General features: G+C 41.1%; 1 protein-coding gene across 1 annotated transcript in view; it reads right to left on the reverse strand.

Annotated features, from left to right (window-relative positions):
* The window catches only part of GRIN3A (glutamate ionotropic receptor NMDA type subunit 3A), a 172,550-nt gene that overhangs the window by 28,958 nt on the left and 121,244 nt on the right, over window positions 1-22,348 (reverse strand). Inside the window, exon 6 of the mRNA XM_019454312.2 lies at window positions 15,559-15,710. Coding sequence (XP_019309857.2) covers window positions 15,559-15,710 — 152 coding nt within the window. The remainder of the gene's footprint in view (window positions 1-15,558; window positions 15,711-22,348) is intronic.

Raw genomic sequence — 22,348 nt, forward strand, 5'->3', positions numbered from 1 at the left:
AGGGCATTTTTCAAGAAGACACAGTTCCCAAGAATACAGCCTTGGTCGTTCTATTACTTGGAATCCGTCATCTTGGCCTTCATCTTTGTTGAACTGGTGCCTGGTGGCTCTCCTGCTTTGGGAATGGCTGTAATGTGCCCAGAGAAGCCTTTTGCAGGTTTTGAGAGTGACAGTGGCCCTTACACTGTCTCTTTTCCTTTTGCTTAAACTGGATTTGTCCTTTCTGTTAAAGATTAATCTCACACGCTGCCTCTCCCTCCCCACATTCCTTTTTCCTTTAGGAGCACATCAGTTATCCCCAATGCATAAGAAATAAACATGATTCCAGAGCAAATTTGATTCAAAGGGACTAGGGGGAACCCCAGGCCACTAAATCAAACTGAAGGGGGCAAACATTCACTTAAAAAATGTTAGCATCTCCTTTGTGCTTTAAGTAAAGCCAAAATAACACTCTAGAGGCAAGCATGCTTAAACTGGCACAAACAAAGCCATGGGATGGATACCTCACCACAATATCTAGACAGCTTAAGGAAAAGAAAGAAAAGGTCTGTAGGCTAAAATATTTAACTTACTAAATTATTATCCCAACTGATTGAATTAACTACATCTGAAAGAAACATGATAGGGTGGAAAAAAAAAAATCTAAGACAGAACAACCCAGCATCAGATCTGAAAACTGCCCACTTAGTAGCAATAAATCCTTACACCCTGAAAAACATCAGTTTTCCCATCTGTAAAATGGGGCTAATAATACATTTTGTACAGCTGGATGAGGATTAAAGCTGATATTACCCAAAATGATAAAACATTATCGTTATTATTATTATTATTATTATTATTATTATTACTAATTTCAGTACTATTTAGCCTGCAGGTAGAGATGAGGTCTTAAAGAACAGCGGCGGCCTGGGCACTCATGTGTATGGATGTCATTTGATGAGCACCCTTGTGCGCCTTTTACAGTATGCTACTCACTGCTCTCACACCTTATCAGCAGCAACTTTGGCTTCTCTGGTTCAGCACACTCCTTGAGGACTGCCTGCAGACCTCCTATCGCAGGCTAGAGGAACACAGCGACCGACCTCACTGGCCCATCAAGCACCCTTACAGAGCCCTCACCAACTTTCCCCTGGTGGGCATCACTTGGAAAGGAGTTATTCGTGTGGGAAACTTTTAGTAAGCGTATTCCTCTATTCCTCTATGTGTCTTATTAGGAAGTAGTGAGGGGTCGTGGAGAGAGCATAAGAATTCAATAGACCAAGTTCCAGTCTTTGTTCTGCCCCGATTAGCTGTAAGCCCTTAGAGGAGCCATTACTGTCCCAGCCTCCGTGTCCTAAACTGTACAACGGTAATTGTAACTGCCTTCTCCATTGCATGTGGTTATTCTGAGAGGAAGATGATGGAGTGCATGTAGAAACGTTACATAAGAGAAGTATTGTCACAAGAGTTACCTGACGGTCAAACAGACGGTATCAGGAAGATGGTACCACTTCACTAAAATAATTCAGTGTGCACCCAAGAAGTGCCCTACCTGCCTTGCAGAGGATGTAACCTCATGCTGGATCTTAGGTTTTAGTCAATGTGCAGTTGAGTTCCCCACTGCTCCATTGTCCTCGAGCATTATTATGGGGCTCAGTGCCATGGTTTCAATTTTCTCTGGCTGTTATCCTCAGTCATTTTCACTGTTACTCTTTCTGTTTATTACTGTGGAGGGATCTGGACTGTCAGACATTCATTGCAGTAAGTAAATTAAAAGGGTTGACTGATTGTTTTGGAAGAAATCAGGAGCCTGATGGCACTTCCATTTCAGCAAGCCATTTTTTTTCCCCCTCAAACGTTCAGGTAAAGAACTATGAGATGGTTGTGTGCAAAAATAACTGACATTGGGAAATAAAACCAACAGAAATGGAAGTGAGGAGTCCTGTGGCTCACTTAAACCTTCATCTTCCAAGTTAGTCAGGAGAATGGGTTTCTGAGCAGTATCACACAGCCATTCTGGGAGCTTCACAGGTGGTTGTTGACCTTGACCTAGAAGCCTTCACCTATCTGTGATGTTGCCAGTCACCATACTGGCCCATCCTTACAGACTGTGGAACCACTCAGCCCTGAGGTTAAAACCTTTTCTGAGCATCAGATTTCTCATCTGCAAAAAGCAGGAATAATATAATGGTGTCACGGTGTTATTTTAGGTTTAGGTGAGAGAACATCTACAATAATAAAGCCATCTAAATTAGCACACCAAAACACAGTAGGTACTCAATACCTTTTGTACCCTATCTCCTTTCTTTTCCCTTTCTTCCTTCTTTATTTGCTTTTTCCAAAGCAGATGTTTGGCCCTGGCTATAGGTGTTTATTTTTCACAAAGATGTGACAAACCTTTTTTCAAGTATATATCAAACACCTACTGTGTGCCAGGCCCTGTGCCAGCTAATGGGTCTTTAGTTGGTAAACAAGATACAGTCCCTTGGGAAATATACAGCTTTGCTATTGAGAAATCTACACTTTAATAAATAATGTGACTGCAAGGATGTAGCACTATCTGGTCAGTCTTTTATGTTTATCATGTGTATTCAAAAGGATCAAGGGTATTGTTTGATTTTCTTTTGTAATTCTGGCATGGTGTTTAATATGGGCAATGGTTTTCAATCACCATTTTGCTATTTAACAACTCTGTGATCTTGGGCAGAATTACTTATTTGAATCACTGCCCATCTCTAAAACAAGGACAATGATTGCTAACTCATAGCGTCATTTTCAGGATTAAATGAGATAGAACACATAAGGAATTAGGCTCAAGGTCTAGCATATAGTAGGCACAAAAATTATAGGTGCTATAATTATTGCCTGCATTAGGTTTGCCTGGAAAATTTTAATAGATTATTTACACAAATGTAAACGCAGCTATACTCATCATTTGTTTTCTCCATGAATGTTTATTGAACACCTACTATATGACAGGCATACAATAGTGATCTAAAGCAGATAATTTTCCAACTGTCTCTGTCCCCATAGAGCTTATAGTTTTGCAGGGAATATGGACATTAACCAAATTACCATGACCAGAAATGTTAAAGGGGTGCCTGCAGTGAGTGTTCCAGGTAAGAGGTAACACAGTAGGAATTTGTGGTGCCACAGGAGTTTACACAATGGGAATTTGATCTGGTCAGAAAGATAAACTAAACCTTTATTGGGGAAGTGATGGTCGAGCTGAAATGTCAAGGATTAGAAGAAATTAACTGGATGTTCTAGGCAGGGATGAGTGTTCCAGGAAGAAGGAACTACATGTACAAAGGCCCTGGGGCAGGAGGAGCATATCAAGTAGGAGACCTTAAAAAAGGCCACTGTGGCCAGAACAGGGAGGTCAAAGGAGAGCATGGTATTAGATGAAGTGAAGAAATGTCTGACTATTCCCTAGACACTGAAGAAAATGCAACATTTATTCAATCATTCCTTACAGGGCATCATGTATCCAATCATGTTTCAACATGTAGAGCATTGAGAGCATTCAGGGATGGTCCCTACTCAAAGCTTACTGACTGCTGAGTGAACTGAGGCATTACAGTTATACTTAATTATAACACAAGACGGAAAAGATGTCATTAGAGGTATAAGGGCCAAGAGCTATAAGAATTCAGAGAATTGAGAAATTGTTGGGAAATTCCTAGCATTCTTGCTGGGAACAAATGGAGGAAGACTTTTCTTTGTAAGAAGTGTTGTTTGATTCTGATGAAGGCAAGGGGGGAAGGTACCCCAACCACACGAGTGGGAAAGGGAGGAGTGGAGTTAGTAGCAACCCACGCAGTGTGGCTGAAGTACTTGAATAAAATATCAAAGTGAAATGGACAGAACCAGATCAACAAGAGTTCTGAACGTTTGGCCAAGACATCTGGTTTCTATAGGATGCAGAAAGAGTAGCTGAAAGCACAGAAGAATGACTGAATCAGAATTTTGTTTTAGAAAGATTAATATCACACTGTGAAGAGTGAGCTGAACAGGGAAGAGACCGGCAGCTGGGAGAGCAGCTAGCAACCAAGGACCACTACATGTGCTTGTCTGGAAAATGAGAGCTTGTGCTAGGCTCTCGGCTCAACAGCTCAACAGCTAGGCTGAAAGAGGCGCTGGAGATGAAAGGCGAGGTGTATTTGTCTGCTTGGCTGTCACAGCAAAGTATCACAAACCGGGGACTTAAGCAGAAGTTGATGGTCGCCCAGTTCTGGAGACTAGAAGTCTGAGGTCAAGATGTCAGCAGGACTATGTTCCCTCTGAGAGCCATAGAGGACTCCTCCTTTGCTTATTCTGAGCATCTGCCATTTTAATGGCAATCTTTGGCATCCCTTGGTTTGCAGCTGCATAAATCCAATTCTGCCTCACGGTCATGGTGTTCTCGCTGTGTCTATCTCTACAGAGGAACCGTCTTCTTATAAGGGCATGGGTCATGCTGGATTAAGGAGCCATGCTTCTACAGTATGACCACATCTCAATTTAACTAACCGTGTCTGCAGTGACCCTATTTCCAAACCAGGACTTGTTCTGAGGTACCAGGGGATTAGTTCTTTAGGACCTCAACATGTCTTTTTGGGGGACACAATTCAACCCATTATCACCAGGCCTGAAGTCTTACTAGATAGAAGGATGAAAGGAGGGAGCAGAGGCAAGGCTCCAGATGTGATTGTATGGGCTTCTCTGGCTGACTAGTCCTGTGCTAAGATGTTGCAGGAAGCCATCTATAATGTGTGATAAGAGGGGCACATTTATGGGTCCCTGGGCCAACGATGCTGCCTTATCATCTAGCATGTCCTGAAATCCGACCAATTCCTACAGCTGTATGGGGATAAAGTGTCTTCAGAGGCATTGGATATGACAGAGGAAATGTGAAGGCAATTTGTCACATTGTTAGACTTGGGAACAAAAGTGAGGAACAAAAGACGGCTTTTCTGATAGTTGGCGACACTTCACATCATAGCCACTAGATGGCAATCTTCACACATTTCCAAGCTTTCTGTTTTTTTTCCAAGCCAGAATCTTTAGAGCGTGGAAGCAAATACTTATTAGCACAGGGAATAATTAGGGAGGAGTCTCATTTCATGTGATTCGCCTATAGATTTCAGTGTGTGGAAATCTTAAAAAGTGGAAGGAAGACTCTCTCACAGTAGTCTTAACCAGTTTGAGCACTATTCATACCTTTTGGTTGCATAGGAAATAACTATTCATAAATATTCATGAGTCTATGGAACGTAACCAGGGGAAAAGCAAAAACTGTTAACGGTATTTGGTCCCAGCTATAATTTATGCCCAAGCATCTCTGGTATATAAAGGAGGAGACCCTTATTCTAAGCGCTCTGTTTACTTGGTCATTAGCAAGGGTGAAGAGGGCACTCGCTAGAATTAGTTTTTCCTTGTAGTAAAATTCAAAACTTTTGTCATATATTGTAAGCAGAGAGCAACAGAGAAACAGCCCTACCTTTGTGAAGATGTGGCATGAGAGGAAAACAACACGGGAGAATGGTAGGTCTCCAGCCTGTCCGCCCAGCAACCGCACTTTGAAAAACCACTGACCACATTTAAAGAAAAAGAGTTCCTGCTGTTGGTTTAAACATCTGATTTCAGTGCATCTTAATGATCTGCATAAACTACCTTCAGGTTTCCCCACTCAAGTCTAGAAGCTGGTTTTGAAGAAAGGAATACTATGATATAATAGCTGGTTAATCCAGCACTTACAAGGTAGAAAATTCCAGAATCATGTCTTTCTCAAGTCCTCCAGTAAAACAGTCTTCAGTTTTATAACGTATGTAACTAATACATAAGAGTCTTTATGTTGGGGTTGTAAGATGCTTGTAATTATAGGATGCTTATACTTCCTGACACTGCTTTTTTGGAGATGGGTCCAAAAGGGAGGGTGCACCAACTGTAATTTCTTGCATGTGCTTGTTATTTACCACATATTTTTTCTTCTGCACACGTAGCTCTATACTTAGGGAAAGAGGAGCGAACATTTATTAAGCTAAGTATTCTTCTGAAAATAGCTCATTAAATATATTCCACTACTTATAAGTAGATTCTACTACTATCTATCCCCAGTTTGGGGGTAAGGATCTGAAGTTTTAGAAGTCGCATGGCTTGCATGGATACACAGTGATGGAGCAGGGCATCAAACCTCAGTATGTCTACTTTTGGAGCTGAAAGTCTTTTAGTTATTTCAGACTGCCTTCCATAGGGAGATTTTAAAAGATGCCCCTGCTCTCCTGGGGGTAACAGGGGGGCTATGAGGCAGAACACAAGGAAAGGTGGCCATCTGTGATTTCAGAATCCCTGAGGAGGGCACCACTAAAAGGGCATAAAGTCGTGTCCATCCAGCATGATTGGGTGCAGTGTCTCTGGAGGATGGGGCCAAATTGCATTGCTTTCCCAGGCCTCAGTGCCTTGCTCATGCTCAGACTGGAAGGTTCCTCCCGCTACAAGGGTTACCTCCTCCAGGAAGCCTTCTCAGATTCCTTCTTCCTCTTCCATGAGTGATTCACAGGCTTGCCTGTGCTACCTCTCTCTTATATCTCCTGCTGCTGCCGCCCCTGTGACGGTGTGGGGTAGGGGGTTTGTTCGCAGATCTGTCTCCCTGCCTCTGGCTTCTGTATTCATCTCTGCATCAGCTGCACCTCGTGCAGGGCTGGCACACAGGAGTTCCGTACATGTTTGCTGATGAATGGCTGGCTGGCTGGCTGGATGAATGAATCCGTTCTGGTAGCAGAGTAAAAGAAAGTGAGGCCTTTCGGAGACTGGCCTCCCTTTCTTCATGTGCAATCCCACTCCACATCATAAAAGGACACACGTAGAGCTTTGTGCTTCTTCAGGTTTCCAGAAAGCACTACCTGGATAGGTTCCATCTGACCTTATGCTTGGCTTAAATATTAAACTTAATTACTTAGGCTATTCCAAGGGAAGCGCTCAGCTGTCAAGGTGGCTCCCGACATACACGGGTTTTCAATTTAAAGCAATCTACAGTCATTAACTCTCCTTGCCTCACCATAACTTTCATCAGATTGAATAGCAGTGACATTTTAAATTGAAAAAGGAAGGGGTAGGGATGAGAGGGGCAGGAGGCTGTTGAGATGTGACCTAGTTGTCAAGAGCAGAACAGACTGCATGGAAACTCACCCCTCCCCCACCCCCATACTATTTCCTTAGGGTTTTTAAAGATAAACTGGAAAGAAAATTGACCAGTATTAAAGCTTCTTCTTCTTCTTTTTAATGTTTATTTATTTATTTTGACAGAGAGAGAGACAGAGAAAGAGAGAGAGAGAGAGAGATAGAGAGCATGACCAGGGGAGGGGCAGAGAGAGATGGAGAGAGAGAATCCCAAGCAGGCTCTGCACTATCAGCACAGAGCCTGGTTGATGTGTGTGTGACTATGAGATCATGACCTGAGCTGAAATCAAGAGTTGGGACATTTGGGGTGCCTGGGTGGCTCAGTTGGTTAAGCATCTCTGACTCTTGGTTTCAGCTCAGGTCGTGATCTCACGGTTCGTGAGTTCAAGCCCCACATCGGGCTCCACGCTGACACGGTGGAGCCTGCTTGGGAATCTCTCTCTCCCCCTCTCTCTGCCTCTCGCCTTCTCACTTTCTCTGTCTCTCTTGAAATAAATAAATAAACATAAACAAATAATAAAAAAAAAAAGAGTTGGGATGCTTAACCGACCGAGCCACCCAGGTACCCCGGCATTGAAGCTTCTTGATGTGACCCATGCGATTTTTTTGGGTTTCAGTGTTCTAGTTGACTAACCCTTTCCTCTTCCCCCACCCCCAAAATTAATAGAAGGAAGAATGTATTTATCATGAGAAAACCCTGTTTTCTCCGTGAACAGTATTAGAAAGTTTTACATGGGATGCACGTTTTGGTGGTCTGGGGTAGTGGTCAGAGATAGAGAGCCCAGACTGGAGGCCAGTCAGTTCCCTGTCCTTCTTCCAGGACCCATCTCTTCACCTAGTTAAGTCAGGATCCCTCTAAATGTATCAGCTTGAGAAGCACAGCATTCTCTAAGCTGCACAAGCTACGCAGCTCAATCTTAAGGTGAGGAAACAAGCTTAAGAGAACCTAAGTGATTTCCTTATTAGATGATGTTCAGGATTGGGAAGGCCAGGGATGGAGAAATTTCAGGGATGTAGTGAAAGTCAAGTTGAGGATGAGCTCAGGATGGAATGGTGGCAAGTTTCTTATGGCGCACTTTCCTTGGTATTCAGAAACACCGAAAAGTACAATGATTTGCTTTTAGACTGCTCCAAAATTTACTTCTCCTTTTCCTTATACCATGTAATCAAGGCCTCTGAATTCCTGAGATGGAGCTCCTTTCATGGCAATGTCCAACTTCCTGCTTAGTATGTATTTGTTTCCCACATATAACAACACAAGGAGACACCTGGATTCAGAGGCAGAAAACCTTATAACAATCCGGGAAGATAGGGCTTTGACCGAGGTTGAGACACGTTAAGTAACTTTTCCAGACATAAAGCTGCTTCCTTGTAGTAATGGCAGAGCTAAGATGGTCTGGCTCCCAAGACCAGTGTTGTTCCAGTGGACCTGGTTGTACTCTCTCCTTTCTGACCAGGGCAAGGCATGAGCTGTCTGCCTGCAGGCTGGATCTCCGTGTTCTGGTACAGAAGCTACACATTCTCAGATGGTCAGGCTGCAGGCACTTTCCCCTAGCTATTCCATCCCCATCTTTGTCTGCTACCAGGGGCTGTGCTGTACATTCTTTTGGCCTTCCAGAACACTCTCCACCTTTTCCCACTGGGCTTTGTGCCCTGAGGAAGTCCTCTGTGGACCACATTGACAGGCTCCCTTGACCTAAGGCAGTGGTGGAAAATGAGAAGGTGGGAGGAAACTAAGGTCAGGTATTTATTCTCTGGCCATCTTCCAGCCAGGTCACCATTGGTTGGCTATGTCCCTCACCAAAGGCTATAGCTCCTGTTAGAAAACCCCCTTTGATCCCTTACTCCTGAGTTCTAGGAATGGCTCTCTCCATTTTTTCCCTTGAGCCTAGATGTGGTAATGACTCCTTCACTTCACCTGCTCTGGGACACTGCTATTTCTGTTGGTTTCCTTAACCCATACAATTGCAAATGTCTTCTTGAAAACTCTTCTCGGACTGATTGAGAGTGCTATCCATTCTCTGCCAATATCACTATTTCCTCTTCCTTCTTTACTGTTTCCAGTTGGTTAAAAGGTAAAACCAATTATTTACTCAATCCATTATTTAAAAGAGACTTTTTTGGGGAGGGCACCTGGGTGGCTCAGTTGGTTGAGCATCCCACTTCGGCTCAGGTCATGATCTCACAGCAGCTTGTGAGTTGGAGGCCCGCGTTGGGGCTCTGTGCTGACAGCTCAGAGCCTGGAGCCTGCTTCGGATTCTGTGTCTCCCTCTCTCTCTGCCCCTAACCCACTCACATTCTGTCTCTGTCTCTCTCAAAAATAAATACACATTAAAAAAAACATTTTTTTTAAATAAAAGAGACTTTTTTTTTTTTTTTTTTAATAAAAAGGTATCATTGGGTGCCTGAGTCTCAGGTAAGCATCTGACTTTGGCTCAGGTCATGATTTCGTGGTTCATGAGTTTGAGCCCCACATCAGGTTCTGTGAGAATCCACTTTGGATCTTCTGTCCCCCTCTCTCTCTGCTCTTCCCCCGCTGAATCTCAAAAGAAAAAAAGGTATCATTATACACCTTAATAATTTCTTGGAGAATTTTGGGAGTTTGCTAAACTGTGATCTGCTGACTTCCTTTTCCTAGTTTGCAAATAACAGATTTTACAAAACTGTTGCCCTGGAACTCTAAGTTCACTCAGTGACTTTACCAAAAAAATTACATTTTTTTCCTGAGTCAAAGGAAAACGGAGGAATTTAAAGTCTGCCATACGTTTTCCCCAGTGGAACTGATGGACAATAAGTTTACTGTGAGCGTAGGCACAACTGTGCTAGGAGCATCATGAAGAAACATCTGAGGTCATTTAAAGTTCCTTTGAGAATTGCCGGAGTCTGGTCGGCAGAATTGGACGTGCGATTTTCTAGGTGACTCTGGGGGACCAGATAAAGCCCTGAAGTTAAAAAAAAAATGAGTTTATCCTCCAGAGAGACTGCAGCTAGACAGCTCTGGGGTTGTCAAGAGATGGGAGGTGAATAGATCAAAGTCCTCACAGGGGATGAAATACTAATGTCCAATTACCAGAGATAAGAAGAAAATGCAGCTTTCATATAGTGTTACTCGGTGACCATATCACTTATTAGCCAAAGTAGGTTATTTTTTGGAGTGAAAGGGTGTTTAATTACTCTGTGGCAACATATGTAGACTAGGACTGGATGTGGAAAATGAAGAGTCGGGCCAGAGATAAAAGAAGGAATGTCCTCCTCAAGGGCACCTGTCGGGAGAGGTACCCTGCAGCACTCCTCCCCCTGGGTGGTGAAGGAGGTGGGACACGTTCATTAAACCGCTATTTTATTTACTCCACCCAAGAAGCCCCTGAAGAGATGAAGAAGCTAAGATTGAGCTGAGTTAGTCATTTGCCCCAAGCAAGCTGATGGTAGATGCAGGCTTCTAATCTGGCTTGTCCCATTTCAGGGCTGGTCCTGGTTTCTACACTAGCACAGCCCAGCAATGTACGGCATTTGAGGCAAAAGGTATGGGAAGCAAAGCACTTACGTAAATGCTTCCTTCTTCTGACCTTTTCTGAAAGCTTGGGGAAAAAAAAGCAGGTGGAAATTCATGGATTGAGCCAAGGGAAATCCAGCAGGCAGAGGGCCTTCACAGAGGAGCCCAAGCTCAGCCAATGAGATAAAGACTGGTTTCATTTAATTATATTCTGCCTTTGGGTTTGGTGAGGGAGACATTCTGAAATTCTGTCATAGGTTGTTCAAGACAAATGTGCCGGCTGGTGTACAAGGATACGCACTGCTGTTTAAAAATAATTTTTTTTTAACGTTTATTTATTTTTGAGACAGAGAGAGACAGAGCATGAACAGGGGAGGGGCAGAGAGAGAGGGAGACACAGAATCTGAAACAGGCTCCAGGCTCTGAGCGGTCAGCACAGAGTCCGACGCGGGGCTTGAACTCACGGGCCGCGAGATCATGACCTGAGCCAAAGTCGGACGCTTAACCGACCAAGCCACCCAGGCGCCCCCGCACTGCTGTTTAAATGCACACAGGTGAGCATCATCATATGGCAGTTTGCTACTGCACAGACCAGGATGCACCATACTGCAGAGCACCGTTCCTGAGAAAGAACAGCTCCATGCGTGTTCAGAAGATTCCCCGAGGCTGGGGGTGGCCTGCTTACCTCTACACACACAGAATATTCTTTTTTTTTTCTTGTCTGAGGTTCCAACTAATGATACACTTCCCTTCCATTCTTCTCAGTCCTACCTCTCTCCTCCTTCCAAATTCAGCTGACCAGGAGAGAGGGCCCAGGGTGGTCTTAACTATAACTTGATCCTGATGTCAGTCTCTTATCCAACTGCTTCTAATTCACTACATCCAGAATTTCCCAAACAGTTCTCTCCTGAATTTGACCTGTTAAAAACCATGGCTGGAAAAAAAAATGTAGTGTATTTTGTATGCATGACCTGAACAGTTTATGGCTTCTAATGACTATTTGTTATTCAAAACTTATCTTCTTACTTGTCCACATGTAATTTGGTTTTGTTCAAAATTGCTGCTAAATTCATAAAAATCCTTGAACATTTATAGTGAAACCTCAAAATCCTTAACAACATAAGTGATCTTGTGGCTACCATATTTGGGCATAGTTCAGTATTTTACAAGCACTATCTACCTTAATTTTCACCATAATCCTATAAAGTAGATATTATCATCCCCAATTTGCAGAAGCTGAGGCTCAGAATGGCCAACTAACATGTCCTGTATCACATAGCCAATAGGGTTCAAATCCAGAACGGTCTCTGAAGCCCATGTTTTGAACCATTATGCTGTACTGTAAAGAATATTAATATTATCTCAGGATGATCCACTGGATCAAAGCTAGGAGGGCGCTTGCAGATGATAAAACCCAAACACCTCATTGTACAGATAAGAAGTGGTTGGGATGAGAGAGGAAGCAACTTTTCCATTTATGGAGTGGGTATGGAATAGGTGAGTGATTGCTTATTTGGCATCCATTCTCCCGTGTCCCTCTTCCTAAGGGAATGCTGCTTTCGTTTAGGTATTCTCTATGTGACCATGTATTTCAAGGGAAGCCGTCCCATCATCAGTCCTAGGGGATGAGTCATGGTTGGTCTAATCCATCATGATGATTTCATTCTCCCTGCACTGATTGTATATTAATATTTCCATCATTTGCTACTTGTGTCAGGTTTCTTTTTTTTATTTTTAGTTAGTTTATTTATTTATTTATTTTGAGAGAGAGAAGAGAGCAGGGGAAGGGGGGGAGAGAGAGAGAGAGAGAGAGAGAGAGAGAGAGAGAGAGAGAGAATCTTAAGCAGGTTCTGCAACGCCAGTACAGAGCCTGACATGGGGCTCGAACTCAGGAACTGTGAGATCGTGACCTGAGCTGAAATCAAGAGTTGGATGCTGAACTGACTGAGCCACCCAGGTGCCCCTGTGTCAGGTGTCTTTCCATAAATGATCTCCTCTTCTCAGAACAAAACAGCAAGGCAGGTGTTATCATATTCATTCATGGATGAGGAAACTGAGACTTAATAGCAGCTAAGTCATTCAGTTGTTAATTGGTAGAGTCAGGATACAAGTCCAGAAATATATGGCTTCAAGTTTATCATGCTTTGTGGTAGCTCTTTTCATACTGGAATAAATAGATTTATGTTAGTCTCCAGAAGGATGTTCCCCTCTATGTGCCTGGTGGAGTTAGGTTCTGAGTCTGCAGAGTCCTGTACCTCCAGTGGAGGTTTGTCCAGTGGAGTCAGATGGTCCCTCCAGCTGATATCTCAGTCTGATGGTCCTCTGAAATGGCAACAGCCTAGAGGTGTTCATGTGATCAAGCAGGTTCAGATCATTCCATATGGCTGGCTTTGGGGACATGACTGAGAGGCTCCTTTTGCCTTGTCTAATGTCTTTTTTGTCAACTTTGAATCACTTGGAAGTTTGGCATGAGTTAACCACGGTCACAGCAAATGGTAGAAAACACCAAGTGAACTGCTGCTTTGCACAATTTAAGTAACTGGTTTTTATTCTTTCTCAGCTGACTTAATTCAGCTACCAGTATCAGCCCAATTTTACTTCATTTAGAAAATGCCATGCAAACCTCTCCAAATAACGATAAAAATGCCTGCCTAACAGGGTTGTAGTGAGAACCAATGAATTAATGTCCCCAGTACAGCTTTTGTCACATAGTAAAAAAACAGAACATGCTAGTTCCCTAGTTCCCCATTTTCCTCTTTGCTTCCTTTAAATCTTTGTTCTATGACTATCTTCTCAGTGAGATATAATATGAGGTTAAAAAGGAAGATATGACTCAGATTGGCACAGGGATTATAGGCAGGCTCTGGAGAAGCAAGATTTCAGCTGGGAATTTATAATGAGAAGGCATTAGCTGGTAAATGCCAGGCGTAAGACTTTTGGGGAAGGAGGATGTAATAGCATGTGCTGAGATGCCAAGGCACAGAAGCCACTGGTGTATCTCTATCTCAAATGGCCACTGTGGTGGGGCTGTAATGAGCCAGGGGAAAGTGGCATGAGACGAGGCTGAAGCTGTAGGCAGGATCAAGTCCCACAGGGCACTGTAGGCCATGTTCTGCATTTCAGATTGTTCCCTAATTAACACGGGAGGCCAATGCAGGCTTCTAAGTTGAAGAGTGATCTGCCACATGGAGAATAAATTGGAGAAAGGCAGACATGAAAACAGACATCAGTTAGGAGGCTTTTGCAGTGGCCCAGATGAGGGATGATGGCTTGAACTAGAGCCATGACAGCAAAGATGGCAATAAACGGGCATACTTGAGACATATTTTATAGAAGGAAAAAATATGGCTTGTTGATGGATACGGAAGGTGAGATGTGGGAGGCATTAAGGATCCTTGGCAGTTTCTGGAATGGACAGAAGCGCCATTACCCAAGATGTGAAGCACAGGAGGAAAAGCAGATTTAGGAGAGAAGATCAAGGGTTCAGTTTTTGACAAGTTAAATGTGAGATGCCTGTAGGATATCCAAGTGGGGATGTCAAACGGGAAGGTAGACATATGGTTCTGGAGCTCAGAAGAGTCTGTGTAGAAATACAAATTTGGGAGTTGTTGACAAATAGAGGCTATATGAATCCATTATTGTTGTTGGCTATATTTTTTTTTTTTTTTTTTTTTTTTTGGAAATGTCTGGCTGACCTTGTACTGATTTATTTGGCTTCTCTTTTAAATACCTGAACCCATGGTTCTTGTTATATCTTTTAGTCTCCTATCTTAATTATCCACTTTGATGGTTTCTTTCCCATTACATTGTAAAAGCAGAGCACTGCAATAGAAAGATGTAGATTCTATTTGTTTGCCTTGGGCAAATCACTTAGGACCTTTGGGTATTAGTTTCCATCTGTAAAAGAAAGGTATTGGCTGTTTTCAGTTTAAAAAATCTATGATCCAGTATTGAAGAATTACTGGGTAAAGTATGTCTATTTTTGTAAACCCACAAAGGATTCATCTTTGGACTATCGGGAAAATAGCTTTGATTGGATCTTGAAGGACAGTCTGAAGTCCACATCGTGACCAACAATTAACACTTAAACTGAACACTGTTTTGTTTTTTTTTTTATTTTTTTATTTTTTTTATTTTTTTTTTTAAATTTTTTTTTTTTTTAAGTTTATTTATTTTTGAGACATAGAGAGACAGAGCATGAACGGGGGAGGGTCAGAGAGAGAGGGAGACACAGAATCGGAAGCAGGCTCCAGGCTCTGAGCCATCAGCCCAGAGCCCGACGCGGGGCTCGAACTCACGGACCGCGAGATCGTGACCTGAGCCGAAGTTGGACTCTTAACCGACTGAGCCACCCAGGCGCCCCAACACTGTTTTGTTTTTATGTTTATTTTTGAGAGAGAGAGAGAGAGAGAGAGAGAGAATGGGGGAAGAACAGAGAGAGAGGGAGACACAGAATCTGAAACAGGCTCCAGGCTCTGAGCTGTCAGCACAGAGCCTGATGCAGGGCTTGAACTCACAGACTGTGAGATCATGACCTGAGCCGAAGTCGGACGCTCAACCGACTGAGCCACCCAGATGCCCCTAAACCAAGCATAGTTAATGAGAATCTCAGATACTATTGCTGTAATTTGAACAGCATTTCTTCTGCACTTGAGAATATTGCATAGAGAAGAAAATGGAAATTCAGACATTTACTCATCAAAATAGCATCACATTCAAATATAAGACAAACTTGTGTTATTGCAAATTCCTATAGGAATGGGCACTCTTCAAGTGAAGGTAGGAGTCATTCAAATATCATGGTGAGTTCTAGTAGATGTAATGGCCTGGTTTGTACCACAAGACACATGTAACAGTGCATTTCGTCACATCCTTCAAAGTAAGGCTTTATGAAGCATCAACATTATCAGCACTTTTTCCCTTACCTCAGTGACAGCAAAGCTTCTCTTTCCACAGGGAACCACCTTGTACCATTTGTCATGCAGCACATCCATGAACCCATGAGACTTGTACTGACTGATTAGCTCGGATATATTGGAAGTCAGTGGAGAGTTGGGTGGAAGACCAATGCCATATCCTAGAAGAAAATATAATCTCAGATCAGCTTTTCGCCTGAGAGGTGCCTAAGAGGTTGCCACCACAATTGTGTGATGTTGCCATCAGACCTGGTAACAAGGGTAGGGTGAGCTTTCACTATCTTTCCTTCAAAGGACTCAGAGATGTCCAAAGTATGATTACCTTGGATCTGCTGCCTTTCTGAGAAGGAGAGGAGACTGGAAAGGAGAGGAATGGGCTGCACACTGTGTTCTAGCGGCACATTGTATTCCAAGGCCTTCTGCCCCTCCCTTCAAGGTAATTTTTTTTAATGTTTATTTATTTTTGAGAGAGAGAACAGGAGAGGGGCAAAGAGAGAGGGAGACACAGAATCCAAAGCAGGATCCAGGCTCTGAGCTGTCAGAGCCTGACGTGGGGCTCGAACTCACGAACTGTGAGATCATGACCTGAGACGAAGTCAGACGTTTAACTGACTGAGCCACTCAGGCACCCCTACCCTTCAAGGTAATTTTGAGAAGCTATCTTTGAGGCCTTTACCAGGGCTAGGATTCCCTATCCACCTCTCCTAAACCCCTCCTCTGAACCTTGAACACACAAAACTGGATTAATTACTATCTCTTGTTTATGGCATTTTCTTATCATTGGTCACTTTTGTTAGTTTATTAATAATGAGACCATGTAAGCATAGAATATAGCATGAGCATTGAAACATCCACAAAAACATGTCAAAAAAAAAAAAAAAAAGAGAGAGAGAGAGAGAGTCTGGTAATACCAAGTGTTGGAGAAGATGTAGGTCAGTAAAATGTAGGTCACTTACATGTTGCTTCTGTAAATACAAACTGATATAACCATTTTGGAAAATAGTTTGCTATTATTTTGTATAGTTAAACATTTACATGCTCTAACATGAGCAATTTTAAGTACATTCCTAAAGAGCTCCTCCACAACCACATGGGAATATGTACCAGAATGTTCCTAGAGGCACTGTATGTAATAGCAAAAACTGAAAACAACCCAAATGTTTTTAAAAAATATTTATTTATTTTTGAGACAGAGGCAGAGTGCTCAAGAGGGGGAGAGGAGCAGAGAGACAGAGGGAGCCAGAGGATAGATGTGGGGCTCCAACTCACAAACAGTGAGATCATGACCTGAAGGGAAGTCAGACACCTAACCAACTGAGCCACTCAGGTGCCCCCCAAATTTTCTTTGACAAGAGAATGAGTAAATAAATTGTGGAATGTTTACACAATTGTAGTATTGTACAGTGTGAAACATATAAACTAGAACTACATGGGATAATATGGATGATTTCTAGCAATACTGAATAAGAAAGATCAGTCCCAGAAGATTCCAGCATGATTCCATTGTGTAAATGTAAACACATTCACAACAAAACAGTCTATTTTAGGAATTCGTATGTATGTGGCAAAAGTATAGTTAGAAGAAAATCAAGGAAATGATAAGCCAAATATCCAGGACAGTGGTTATTTAAGGCAAGAGAGGCAGGGGGGAAGACTAAGGAGGAGCAAAAAGGTGGATGTAATGTGTTGTCAGAGTTTTATTTATCAGCATGGACTCTGTATTCTCACTCTGTGCGGCTTTACTTCCCTTCCAAACTATTAATTCACTGTTCTTTTCTTTGATGAACCATGTGAAAAAGCTAATTAACTACATTTTGTCTTTAACTATTGGACAGCATGGTCAAAAAAAGATGTTTTGCCCTCAGGATGATTGAGGAAGATAAATTAAAGGTACAGCTAGCTCTTTTTTCACCGATAAAGACTAAAATGCTGTCAAGAATTCAAAGATGCTTCATGAAAACAAACGCTCGCTATAATTATTCCATCCTACAATTTATTTCCAAGGACATTAGCTTTTGTTGTTGTTTTTTTATTGTGGATACACAAATCCTTTTTTAAAAAAATGAGGCTTGAGATACGTTTATAACCAATAAAAGACAAAAAAAAAAAATAATGCAGAAAAAATTTTTGAGTTTTAAAGAGCTGTATGGTGTTTTTCCCCTGATAATTTTGTTTGTTCCCTAACAATGGCAAGTCAAGGAAATGATGACAATGTCAAGAGCATGATTAGAATTTTCCATCCAAAAAGCTATTTTGAGTGCCTACTTTGTGCCTAGTAGTTTTGGTTTGAAAGCAAGACTGACAAGAAAAGACTTTAAATAGGCAGCCTGTTCTTCTGCTGATGTTATCATTAAATAACATTTTTTATAATAGGTAACTATAAGGAAGTAAGCAGTTTTCTTTAGAAACTTTTATTATAATGAATGCATTTGACAACTCAGTCGTACATTCACTCATTCAGCCCTTATTTACATGTCAGACACAATAACGGTCAAGTGTCTAATAACATTCAATGACTGACTGACTCATGCAATCTTTCATTCACTCATTCATTCACTGAACAAATATTTGAGTGAATAAGCACTGTGTTCAGTGGTCAGGATTCAGCAGTGAGCAAGGCAGATATAGTCCCTGCGGTCATTGAGTATGTACCTTAACAGGGAGATAGTTTTCACTGCACCATGTAATGATTACACCATTACAAGTGAGATAAACGCCATGAGAGAGAACTGGGGCATATACAACATATAGCAGGAGGAATTGGAACTGTCTGGTAGAAATGGCTTGATGGTCAGGGCAAGTAGGCCAGATTTGCCGAATATTACTGTATTTTCCCTGAGGCAGTAATTTTCCATGACAATTTCTAATGTGAATTGAGAGATGACTATATACCATGTTCTCTAATAAACTTTTTACGTACCTTACCCCATTTTGCACTTCATGCACTAGATGAATACTGTAGACTATGGTATACAGTTCAGTTAAATCACTCTGGAATTTAGTAACAAGAACTAGAACATATTAAGCCCTACTGTGTACCAGATAATATTCCATATGTGTCTAGCCCTTATATGAACTTACGGCACAATACGTATTACTTAGAGACTTAAAGATTGAGTAAGTAAACTGCCCGAGGTCACAGAGCTCATAGTTGTCAAAGCTAGCATTTGAAAGTAGGTCTGTTTGAGTCCAAAACCAATGCTCTTCCCATTGTGTCCAGGACAGCATGTGAGCAAGACAAGAGAATACATGGCTTATTTCCTCTTCAACACAGGCCCTATCACTATAGTCATATTGATGTCAACTCCCCAAACCAGACAATTCAGTAAAAAAACACAATCATCTAAACTGGTGGTTTGTTTTTAGCAGACACAAGTATATATTATTCATAAGCAGATTTTGTTTATAAACTTTTCAATAAATTGTGTAAATATAGCATAAGCACAGCCCTAATAGGTATGTGATTGTACCTATATGAGGGAATTAATTAGCAAGGACACTCCCTGACTATATTGTTTCTCCTAAAAATCTTCTCAAAGCCAACAACTGCAGCCTAGGTTAGTGTAATAATGGCAGAACTGTTTTCAGTTCTCATTTGATAAGCATTTGTTGCACACCTATTCATCTGTTCATTAATTCCACAAACGTGTTGAATGCTTATTCTGTGCCGGATATTCTGCCAAGGGCTGTGGAGACTTCCAAGTTAAGTCAGACACTAATTCTATCCTCATGAAGCTCATGGTGGTAAGGGGGAGAGGAGACAGACATAAATAAGTACATAATGTGGTAGAAAGTTATAGGACTTTTCTGGAAGACAAGGTAGATGATGCATAAATTCAACAAGGTAAAATATAAAAACCAGATGTGATGAGGAGGATGGATGAAACTCTATGGAGTTCAGAGGAATGCGATCTTGCTACCAGATGAGAAGGGTAAGAGGAGGCATCTTAGACTGATTCTTGATAGTGGCATTTGGGGTAGATGAAACAAAATACATGATGTAAAATTTAAAAAGCTGAAATTAATACTTACGATGAATCTACATATTTTAAGAATAGTTTTTTGGCACTACAACAGAAGTATTAAAAACGCCTTGGGGAAAAAGCTATGTTGAATTTGCAGAGAGACATTTATAAAAAATTATTACATAGGAAATAATAAATATTAAATCACCCTATTCCATCATGTCAATTTGCAATTGACTGCTAAAAATAGATTACTGTCCTTTTTAATTTTCTATTTTAATATGTATATTGAGTATTGGCATTTAAATGATTATTGGCATTAATCATAATTATGAACCAATTAAAACAAACTATGCATACAGAACAAAGGGAGAAATAGGAAAAAAGTTAGTGGTGATTAGAAGAGGTGTTTGTTAAAAGACATAAAAATCCACTTTATTCAGAAACATAAAATAGTAAAACCTTGAAGGTTTCATTTCTGTCCTTCTTTTTATCAGTTGCTTTTCAAATTTGATTGTGTTCATTGGTCAAAGAATTCTGATTTTTAAATTGCTGACTCAACCTAGCAGCCTGAGTTGCTTTCATTATCATTAGAAACGTGGCTTTGCAATAAAGACGAGGTTGACTATTTTGTGGTTGATGGATGAAGCAAAATGGAATCCTTCAACCCTAAAGATGAAGGCATCAGGCACCCTGGAAATTGGATACAGCTTAATAGCCCAAGAGAACAATTTTCAGATCTTTTCCCCATGGATAAATCAGCTTTACTCAGCTAAGAGTAGTAGAAATATATTTTGGCTAGCAAATGTATAGTTAGAAATCCATAGACTAAAAGAATCTTCCTGAAATATAGTTGGGAAATAGGTATTTTGAAAATGAGATCTTAGATAGGGTTAAAAAGACTTCAGGAAGAAAGGTTAATTCATTTTTGCTGTCTGTCCTTGGAATACTGTATTTAGCTACGCTGGGGCAATGGCCATTGAGAACACATTGTAATAGCCCCAGGTATAAGGAAGACTCTAAAAACAGGTTTCTCTTACCCCCAGAACATCAAAGTGGAGAGAGAAGTGTGTGGGAGAAGTTGAGATATGTGAAGGCTATCTATCCGGAATAATTTTATAGGGAATTGGTCTCAATCTATGAATTCAATATACCGGATGATAATAATTTATTGGGCACTATTTGCTTGTCCATGCTTTACCTGTATTATTTTACTTAACCTTCACAATAGCCCCACTCTAGATGTACTATTCATAAACCCATCATGCAGATGAGGAGCCTGGAGAACAGATGAAATGACCAAACCAATGGGGCACAGTTAGTAACAGCAGCTCTGCTCTAACCCAAGCGCTCAGACTCCGGCACTGTATTACGTATCAGCGGAAAGCAAGTAAAGGAACAAACTCAAAAACAGGCAAAGGTCTTTGGCAGAAAGGTCACAAATCATTACTGTGCGGTTCCATTACTCTTTCTTCTCATTTGACCTTTATTGTCAGCTAACTCCAACGCATAAATTTGGGACATGTATTCATTTATCTCAACACTTTCTTCTTTTCCAGAGCACACTATATGTCTTTGTGTCCCTGATGTGTGGTATTTAATATGACGAAAGGCTTTCCACATGCTTCTGAATTCTTAATAGTTTTGGTTTGCTGTGCTGAGTCCTCAGGAAAAGGTTTCAAAATCAAAGTGAACCCACTGGCTCACATTTGCCTCAGTTTTACCTTTTAAGCCTAAATAAATGCAGAATGGTGAAGCTGGGAGGGGGAATCAGTAGTCACAAGCAGTTGGTGTGATATCAATACTATATAAAGTGAAGGTACATTCAACATGAAGCAATCCAAGGACTGTTTTCCCTCTTAAGTTCTCAAAGCCATTTAAGCACTTGGGAAAGTAGGTGCAGACTCTCAGGATCCTTTGATGAACTACATCAGTAAGTGAATTAAGTACTTATTTCAGATTTAACCTAATGAGTTACATCATAGGTAATACATCGTCTATTACATACCTGCTATAACACAGTTGATACAGATACATATATATAAAACATTTCTGTAAGCTAAAAGGGTATTGGTCATAAATTGCTTTCATGACATTTTAATATAACTATAAGGTCTGATTAATTAATAAGTCCACATCTTTATAAGTTCAAGAAACATATATGTTCTTAAAGCATATAATATTTTTTAAAATTGCATTGAGAGAAATATTCCCTAAAAAGTTAGGAGATTAATTTTTTTTTAAAGCAGCAATCAAGACTTTTACTAGTATCTTAATCACACCATTTTTTGTAACTTAGAAGTATCCTCCCTTTGTGTTTTACCAAGTTCTGTTTGTAAGCTGTGAACTTGTTGGCAGGGGCAGTACTGAATTAAATTTTCTGATTTGCACCTCATCCAGACTAAACCAGCAATGTTTTTTTTTTTTTTCCTTTTAAAATAAACCAACAATGATGAGAATGTTTTCTATTCAAATCTGTAGTCTTTCTGTTCTCTTGCAGAGAGAGCTCTTCATGCGCCATTTTGTCCTCATCCCCTTTGAAAACAATGTGGTATGTGGAGATGATGGGAACTGTAAGACACTAAGTCTCAGGAGCACAGATGGAAATGTAAACAGGAAACCAGTGGGGAGTTAATTGTGTGGCATCTGGCACTGGGGTCTAGCAGAGGCAAAAAGCCATCTCACCACTGTCTTTTGACAAGATAGGGTTGCACCCTGAAGACAAAGGTGGAGAATGGAGTCCCTCATTCTTATGCCCGCTACAAATGATTCATTGTTAGTAGCTGCTAAAGGCAGAAGGGACCTCAATTACCCAGTGCATCTAGGACAGAAAA

This window comes from Panthera pardus, unplaced genomic scaffold (genome assembly GCF_024362965.1).
Source record: "Panthera pardus isolate Hobbes unplaced genomic scaffold, ASM2436296v1 HiC_scaffold_20, whole genome shotgun sequence".
NCBI lineage: Eukaryota > Metazoa > Chordata > Mammalia > Carnivora > Felidae > Panthera > Panthera pardus.